Source organism: Salvelinus alpinus, chromosome 11 (assembly GCF_045679555.1).
Source record: "Salvelinus alpinus chromosome 11, SLU_Salpinus.1, whole genome shotgun sequence".
NCBI classification, from domain to species: Eukaryota; Metazoa; Chordata; class Actinopteri; order Salmoniformes; family Salmonidae; genus Salvelinus; species Salvelinus alpinus.
In genome coordinates, this window is record NC_092096.1 from 54009723 (window position 1) to 54019330 (window position 9608).

A 9608-nucleotide genomic window follows, 5' to 3' on the forward strand; every position below is an offset into this window, starting at 1 on the left:
GTCCTTGGGTGCGTCCCAATAATCTCTCCTTCCTCCTGAGGTGTGCACTTGCGCGTTCATTTCTCCCCATAAAGTTAAAATCATTGGATTGATGTAGACATGGGCTAGGGGTGAGTCCATTAAGGGAAGTGAACAAGTGCACACTTTGGGAGAACAGAGATTATTGGGACATAACATAAGGTGTGTCCTTATCGGTAGTAAGAAAGTCGATCATTTATTTTGACTTCACTAACTCCGCTATAGCCTGCAGTATCAAAATCTCAGAGCTAGCATGTTGAGTCGTATCTGGTTCTTTGTGTGGTGAACAGGTTTCTTCCCTTTTGTGAATAAAAATAACTGTTCTCCTTGTTCTGCAATTGGGTATCTTTCTTTTATATTTTGGATCGCGAACCTCTACCTTGTTGACAGGTGACTGTCTGAATGTAACAACTGAAAGCATTTATTGAACACAAAATGAGACAGTGATGAGAAACTACAAAGAAAGTAAAACATTTATGCCTACTCTTTTTTTTCTTATTCAATTCCTTACTTTCATGGGAAATTCCCAAAATTTATAGAAATAGATGCATCCTATTTTACAACACGCCCATGTGAGTAATAGTCTTTCTGCACATAGCTTCATCACAACCTTGCATCACGCTATCATACACATGGTACAGTATTTAAAATTCAACAGACAAATAGGAATGTTGCGCTGCAGCAATTGGTATTACTACGAGTGTGGTTGTTGTGTTCAGCTTTAATAAACATTGGATCTCTTCTCTTCTTCATTGATCCTAGAGCAATACTTTATAGGGCCATGTCCTAACTTGAGCTCGTTTTAAGATTGGACCTGTACATAGACTCAAAAAGCCTTAATTACAGCCTCAACTGTCTCAGTTCCAGCACTCTGCAACCTCCGCCCTCTGGGGCTGCCAGAACTCTGCTCCCTCGATGAGCCGCTTGATCATATTAGCTGAGGAGATTAACATGTGACCTGCCGCCTGGAGGAGGGTGGAGGCCACGCGGAGGGCCTCTCTGAGAGAGAGAAGGGGGAAAGAGAGAGTATTATAAATTACCATTGTTACAGACACATTCCACCAGGGACAAGACTTCCTCCCATTCCACTCTACTCTACTCACCTGAGGACTTTCTTGGGCCCCAGACATTTGAAGTCGGCGCTGACAGAGTACCGGCCTGAGAAGGTGCCCTTCACGTTCAGGGAGCCAAACACATCCTTGGGGTTCTGCCGGTACAGGTCAAAGGTCACGCAGGCTATATCCTTTCCTGTCCGCGGCTGGTTGGGGTCTTGGGCTTTAGAGAGCGTTGTACCCTGTAGGTTTAGCATAGGATATGGTGTGAGAGGGAGAGACGCTCCAGGGTTAAGTTTCCCCTAAGTACAGATCTAGGATCAGGTTAGTAGGGGAAATGCAAAGCTGACCCCGAGATCAGCACCCTACTCCAGGAGAGACGGTAGCATTGTTGGTTTAGAGCTCACAGCGCCCCTCTGTCTATATGTGTAGGCCATCTATCTGATGCTGTCAGGTCAAAGAGTATAAGATTGTTGCCACCCGTAGCATTGAATGCAAGGGATGCCAGCTAGCGTTTGGCCTCCCTTGATAAAAAAAAGTATCAAATAATAGCCAATCAGCGTTGAGCTAAACCGAGTGAACTCAACTGTGAATGGTCCTGGCACACAAAAAAAAATGTAAAGGGAAGCCAGTTTGGATTTGGCTTCACTCCAATCACATCGAGAGCAATAGGTCACTGACAAAAACAACTTTAATTGTTATATCTCGTTGTGTTGTTGTCCTCCAGTGGCTAGCTAGCTAAAATTGTCCATTTCCTAAATTAGCCATGGATGAAGACAGGGATTTGGACTTGTGGTTTTACTTCAAATTCTCTGTACTGGCCAATGATTATAATGGCGATTCTGATCCAACCATAAATGTATACAATGGTCCCCTGGCCTGAGAGGATGTAAGTTTAATATGTAGCTAGATGTAGAAGGCTAACATTAAATAGCTAACATTGCCCATGAAAGGAAGTTAGGTTAGCCAGCAAGCATTTTAGCCAGGTAGCTTAAGAAAACAAAAAATACAAGCGTGTACTGTATGACATAGACCATTTCGTCAACATGAAAGAGAGGATGGCATTGGCGTTTTTCAACAAGTAGGGTGAGTCAACATGTTTTTTCTACTTGCACGAATGCACACACAGATACATACACACAGAAATCAGAACCATGGATAGCCACATCATATTTAGCTTACGCTGATTGGACTAAATACAGTTGTAACTGTATTAGACTAATACAGATTTGATGATGTTGAAATGGTGCTAGAATGGTGGTAACTCCATGGTTCTAAATCAATAGTTATTTAGTAGTCTGAAAATATTAACTTGCTTGACCATGCTGTAGGTCACCTAACTGTTTGTTACATGTGATATGCTTTGTGGACTTCACCGGACAGAGGTTGCTCTCCGGTTTTGTGATGAAACAAAGGTGTGGTTTAATTTATTCTGCCACTGTCTTTTCTTATCGTCTCGGCATTAGGCCTATATATCACAGTCGCAAGGCATATGAACTAGCAGGTTATAGAGCACACAACGCAATTATCACAACACGTAGGTTGTAATATGGCTTTTTTCTGGCTTGGCTTCCCCAGTGATTTTACCCATGCACTGCTACTGTTTGTTTCGCGCTGGGGCCACCCATACGTAAAATGTATGTATGCATGCATGACTAAGTCGCTTTGGATAAAAGTGTCTGCTAAATGGCATATATTATACATTATTAACCAGGAAAAACTCTGGGCCTTTAAGATTTTCCTGATCGGGTCATGTGGGAGAGAAAAACTCCGAACCCTACTTATCTTTAATCATCTGACAAGGGTGTGCACACATGTACATATTGTGCTAACAAAACACATTCAAGTTGAGATACCTACACTACTGGTCAAAAGTTTTAGAACACCTATTAATTCAAGGGTTTTTCTTAATTTTTACAATGTTCTACTTTGTAGAATAATAGTGAAGACATCAAAACTATGAAATAACACATATGGAATCATGTAGTAACCAAAACATGTGTTAAACAAATCCAAATATATTTTATATTTGAGATTCTTCAAATAGCCACACTTTGCCTTGATGACAGCTTTGCACACTTTTGGCATTCTCTCAACCAGCTTCATGAGGTAGTCACCTGGAATGCATTTAAATTAACAGGTGTGCCTTGTTAAAAGTTAATTTGTGGAATTTCTTTCCTTCTTAATGCATTTGAGCCAATCAGTTGTATTGTGACAAGGTAGGGGGGTATACAGAAGATAGCCCTATTTGGTAAAAGACCAAGTCCATATTATGGCAAGAACAGCTCAAATAAGTAAAGAGACACAACAATCCATCATTACTTTAAGACATGAAGGTCAGTCAATACGGAATGTCAAGAACTTTGAAAGTTTCTTCAAGTGCAGTCACAAAAACAATCAAGCGCTATAATGAAACTAGATCTCATGAGGACTGCCACAGGAATGGAAGACCCAGAGTTACCTCTGCTGCAGAGGATAAATTAATTTGAGTTACCAGCCTCAGATATTGCAACCCAAATAAATGCTTCAGAGTTCAAGTAACAGATACATCTCAACATCAACTGTTCAGAGGGGACTGTGTGAATCAGGCCTTCATGGTCGAATTGCTGCATAGAAACCACTACTAAAGAACACCAACAATAAGAAGAGACTTGCTTGGGTCAAGAAACACGAGCAATGGACATTAGACCGGTGGAAATGTGTCCTTTAGTCTGGAGTCCAAATTTGAGATTTTTGGTTCCAACCGCCGTGTCTTTGTGAGACGCGGTGTGGGTGAACGGATGATCTCCGCATGTGTATTTCCCACCGTAAAGCATGGAGGAGGAGGTGTGATGGTGTGTGGGTGCTTTGCTGGTGACACTGTCTGTGATTTATTTAGAATTCAAGGCACACTTAACCAGCATGGCTACCACAGCATTCTGCAGCGATACGCCATCCCATCTGGTTTGAGCTTAGTGAGACTATCATTTGTTCTTCAACAGGACCATGACCCAACACACCTCCAGGCTGTGTAAGGGATATTTTACCAAGAAGGCGAGTGCTGCATCAGATGACCTGGCCTCCACAATCCCTCGACCTCAACCAAATTGAGATGGTTTGGAATGAGTTGGACCGCATAGTGTAGGAAAAGCAGCCAACAAGTGCTCAGCATATGTGGGAACTCCTTCAAGACTGTTGGAAAATCATTCCAGGTGAAGCTGGTTGAGAGAATGCCAAGAGTGTGCAAAGCTGTCATCAAGGAAAAGGGTGGCTATTTGAAGAATCTCAAATATATTTTGATTTCTTTAACACTTTTTTTGCAACATGATTCCATGTGTTATTTCATAATTTTGATGTCTTCACTGTTATTCTACAATGTAGAAAATAGTAAAAATAAAGAAAAACCCTTGAATGAGTAGGTGTTCTAAAACTTTTGACCGGTAGTGTAGATCAGGACATACCTACCGGAGGGGTTTTCCATGTCTGTCCAGGTTCCAGGGCCATGAGGACTGTGTTGTCTGGCAGAGACATCAGGAAGTCTTCAGAGTCCACCACTGTCCCATCCTCCTCACACACCAGCACCACAGCCAGACTGGACAAACACAGCATCAAAGCCTGGCACACCTGGGGTAGCAACAAAGGTAGATATATTCAGAGGACATACAGACACAGTGTATGTATTTTGAAGGCACAAATACATTCTTCTCTGGCAAGTGCTCCAGATCCCAGACCTGTCCTTATACAACTACAGCCCAGAGCTTTTCCTGGTCAGGTCACATGGTCACTCATGGCCTTATAATAAAAATAAACCCCTTTTTTCTCTTTGTGTATTTTCATCATGTCCGTCTCTCTCTCACCCTCTCTCTCAGCTCCTCCAGGGTTCCTGCTGTGATGCCCTTCCTGGTGCCCCTGTCATGGGAACACACCCTGAACGGTCTCTGATGGGCAGGGGCCGACGACCACACCCGCCTGGTCACAGACCTGTGGAGGAAGAGGAGTAAGAAGATGTTCACAAGGCCAGACACAGCCAGCTTGATGTAGAATTTGCCTATCCTGGTCCCAGATCTGTTTATGCGGTTTTATCAACGCCTACGGTCATTGTCACGCAAACAGGTCTCGGGGAAGGCTTGAAGTTGCCCTATTCTTGTATCAGATTACCACACACACCAATCCTAACCAGAACCATGAAGGGGATGTACAACCTGACTGTATCAGCAGTTAGGGACAACTTCTACCTAGTCCATAGATACAAATGCACTATGGAAGATTGATTTGGTATACAAATATTTCACTGAGAGCTAGTAAGAGTGATAAAATGGCCGAGCAGCCACACACAAGCCTAAGATCACCATGCACAATGCCAAGCATTGGCTGGAGTGGTGTAAAGCTCGACACCATTGTACTTTGGAGCAGTGGAAACGCATTCTCTTCCAGCGATGAATCACACGTCGCCATCTGGCAGTCCCACGGACGAATCTGGGTTCGGCGGATGCATGGAGGACGCTACCTGCCTCAATGCATAGTGCCAACTGTAAAGTTTGGTGGAGGAGGAATAATGGTCTTGGGCTGTTTTTCATGGTTCGGGCTAAGCTCCTTAGTTCTAGTGAGGGGAAATCTTAACACTACAGCATACAATGGAATTCTAGACGATTCTGTGCTTCCAATTTTGTGGCAACAGTTTGGGGAAGGTCATTTCCTGTTTCAGGATGACAATGCCCCGGGACACAGAGCTAGGGTCCATACAAAAACGGTTTGTCGAGATTGGTGTGGAAGTGCACAAAGCCCTGATCTAAACCCCACCGAACACCTTTGGGATGAATTGGAACGCCGACTACGAGCCAGGCCTAATCGCCCAACATCAGGGCCCAACCTCACTAATGCTCGTAGCTGAATGGAAGGAAGTCCCCGTAGCAATTTTCCAACATCTAGTGGTAAGCCTTCCCAGAAGAGTGGAGGCTCTTATAGCAGCAAAGGGGGGACCAACTCCATATTAATGCCCATGATTTCGGGAATGAGATGTTCGACAAGCAGGTGTCCACATACTTTTGGTCATGTAGTGTAGCTCTCGAAAACTGAGGCATTCTGCCTTCTCCTTACAGGTTTAAGCGATTAGCTTCGCCCACGACTGGCTCGTGTGAACTACAATCCAGACGCTGTGTTTTAAAGTTTAGAAAAAGTCAATAATCATCGCTTGCGATACGGGTTTCGAAACATATGGCCCTTTCATCAGCGAGAAAGAACCCTTCAAATAAAGAAATATGCAGTAACTGTAGCAGTTTTGCACAGATCCATACAGCTATGGGTGCCTCCATCCGAATAAACTACACTTCTACTACACAAGCGCTGTAACATGGAGAAATGGCTGTGAGCACTAACCCTATAAAGAGGTGTGTAGTAATTTAAACTTTTGTTTTTTGAAAAAAAATTCTCGCTGATATGATACTTCTTTATGTCTCCAAAACAGTACCACAAGTGATGTGTGATAATGTTTACAGCAAGCGTTGGGGCATTTAGTCTCTTCTGACCGGGGGAGTTTTGCTATCGTCAATAGGCGCTACAGCAGTTAACATCTATGAATGTGGTAGTAGAGGCAATACAGTGTCTGTGAGACAAAGTGTGGAAATAAGTCCAACTCCAATTAGAGGCCTCAATTATATAAATGTTCCAGTGGTTTGTTGTCACTGTGCCTTTTTGCCAACTCCCTAGGCCAGGGTTCCCCAACTGGTGGCCCGAAAAAGAAAAAAAACGATATATAATTATTTTTATTTTTTTTCATTGTTGGCCATAAAAGACTGTAAAAACACCAGGAAATCAGCTCCAAGTGATTTTAAATTGGGAAATCTGTTCCCAAGTATTGCATAATAGAGAGACATACTGTATGTGATCGTATACAAATAATAATAATTAATTGGATTTATATAGCTCTTTTCTATCAACTGAGGTACTCAAAGTATTTACATAGTAGGGGGAAACTCACCTCATCCACCATCAATGTGTAGCACCAACCTCAGTGATGCACGGCGACTATTTTGGTGCCAGAACTCTCACCACACATCAGCTATCAGGTGGAGAGGTGAGAAGTGATATATGCCAATTAGGAATGAGGGGGATGATTAGGTGGCCATGATGGAATTTGGACAGGTTGGGGATTTAGCCATTAAAACGGGGTGAACACCCCTACTCTTACAAGAGCTATGGGAATTTGAATGACCACAGACAGTCTGGGCACCCATTTTAATGTCCCATCCGAAAGCCGGCACCCTACGCAGGACAATGTTCCCAAATGTAATCAAGATTTGAAATGATTATGTTTTAGTCAAATATATAACTTTAGGCTTCTTGGGGTCAATTTGCAGTCTACATTTTTTATTATGTCCCGGTCCCCCAACCACCTGCACCAGAACAAATTGGCCCACGGCTGAATCTGCACTGAACACAAATATAAGCGCAACATGTAAACTGTTGGTCCCACGTTGCATGAGTTTAAATAAAATATTCCAGAGATGTTCCATACGCACAAAAAGCTTATTTATCTCTAATTTTGTGCACAAATTTGTTTACATCCCTGTTAGTAAGCATTTCTCATTTGCCAAGATAATCCATCCACCTGACAGGTGTGGCATATCAAGAAGCTGATTAAACAGCATGATCATTACGCAGGTGCAAGGACACTAAAATGTTTGCAGTTTTGTCACACAACGCTACAGATGTCTCAAGTTGAGGGAGCGTGCAATTGGCATGCTGACTGCAGGAATGTCCACCAGAGCTGTTGCCAGAAAATTGAATGTTCAGCTCTCTACCATAAGCTGCCTCCAATGTTGTTTTAGAGAATTTGACATTACTTCCAACTGGTCTCACAACAGCAGACTACATGTATGGAGTCATGTGGGTGAGCGGTTTGCTGGTGTCAACGTTGTGAGCGTGAGCAGTGCCCCATGATGGAGGTGGGGTTATGGCACGGGCAGGCATAAGCTACAGACAACAAACACAATTTGAATACACAGAAATAACGTGACGAGATCCTGAGGCCCATTTTTTGTAAGGTATCTTTGACCAACAGATGAATATCTGTATTCCCAGTCATGTGAAATCCATAGATGAGGGCCTAATACATTTTTCAATTGACTGATTTCCTCATATGAACTTTAACTCCGTCAAATCCTTGACATTTTTGCATGTTGTGTTTATATTTTTGTTCATGGAACGTAAATCGGAACGGTATCTCGAAACACTGCGGCACGCCATTTGCACACACTGTATATAGACTATTTTTTCTATTGTGTTATTGACTACGCTTGTTTATTCCATGTGTAACTCTGTTGTTTGTGTCGCACTGATTTGCTTTATCTTGGCCAGGTCGCAGTTGTAAATGAGAACTTGTTCTCAACTAGTTTACCTGGTTAAATAAATAAAAAAATTGTTCATTATAGTTGATGAGCCCTACCCTGGCCCTTCAACAACCCACACCTAAACAAGTAACCAACGGTGAGTGATAAAGTATACAATAGCGTGCTTACCAAATCAGAATCTCAAAATATAACAATTGATTGAACAATTGAAATTCCAATGAGATATTTTATATCGTAAATACTCAGAATGAGCTGTTGCAACCCAAAATGTGGGAAATTAGGAGGAAGTAACTACTTACTTTATTAGTGATGACGTTGTCTCCATATCCCACTTTTTCTAAATCTTTTTTTGTTTTTCCTCCTGTTGTTGTGTCAGTGCTGTGGCCTCTCGATTTCTGCGTGTCTGACTCACCAATTTCTTTTGGATGGACTTTGCCGTGAGTGACCTATGACGATGAATCAGATAGAGACGCATAGAGCAACGTTGTCTCTCCGTGTGCGTGCGTGAGAGAGATGATAACATTGACCATATAATTTACTGTGGCATGGCATTCAATCCACATTTGTAAAACGTTTTACCTTTCAGCAGTTTTATACCCTCTTTCAGTGAAGTTACGATAATACTAATGAAGAGCATACGTCACTAGTAATGTGAAACGGTGGCTTTCAGAAGCCTTTGGGGCTTCAGCAAACTGTGCCGAAAAGCGGAGAAACGGTTCATTACTCGGAGATTAACACAATGCAGATCAGTGATACCTGCTGGTCAACAATGAAAATCAGCGTTCATATAAACGTTTTTTTTCTCTCCATAATATCAATCAAATCTTAATGCCGCAGTGTTTCGAGATACCGTTCAGATGACGTATCATGAACAAAAATCCTAACTACATCGTAAGTATGGTATCAACTAGAGGTCGGTGTTTGAAACCAACTTGGAATCGAAGAAAACACCGGAATCATAGCGAAAGTAGTGGGATCTCTTTTTCAGTAGCACACGGTTTGAAAAACTACTTGATGAAACGAATCTTCAGAGTCATTGATTGCGTGCTAATGTTACTTTTACCGCATTCAAAACAACTGTGATCTCGGAAATCTATGGTTTTCGACCCGTGTGTTTAAAACAACTGTGAACTCGGAAAATAAACGAGCTCCCACAGGGGAAATTGATTTGACCTGTTAGTTATCCAACTCGTAAACTCGGGGCTCTTTC

The 9608-nt window shown here is 42.3% G+C and overlaps 1 protein-coding gene across 2 annotated transcripts; it reads right to left on the reverse strand.

Annotated features, from left to right (window-relative positions):
• Positions 1 to 417: 417 nt before the first annotated feature.
• On the reverse strand, positions 418 to 9608 carry LOC139534423 (lipid transferase CIDEB-like). Of its 2 annotated transcripts, XM_071333562.1 has the most exons (6): positions 8978 to 9608; positions 8698 to 8844; positions 4907 to 5030; positions 4515 to 4673; positions 1122 to 1312; positions 418 to 1017 (listed from the first exon to the last, which is right to left on the reverse strand). In XM_071333562.1, the coding sequence occupies exons 2-6, from the start codon at positions 8721 to 8723 to the stop codon at positions 876 to 878; spliced, it is 642 nt and encodes a 213-aa protein (XP_071189663.1). In that variant the 5' UTR covers positions 8724 to 8844; positions 8978 to 9608; the 3' UTR covers positions 418 to 875. The 2 variants fall into 2 exon arrangements, with proteins under 2 accessions (XP_071189663.1, XP_071189664.1); XM_071333563.1 differs by lacking the exon at positions 8978 to 9608 and having other exon boundaries at positions 8698 to 8848.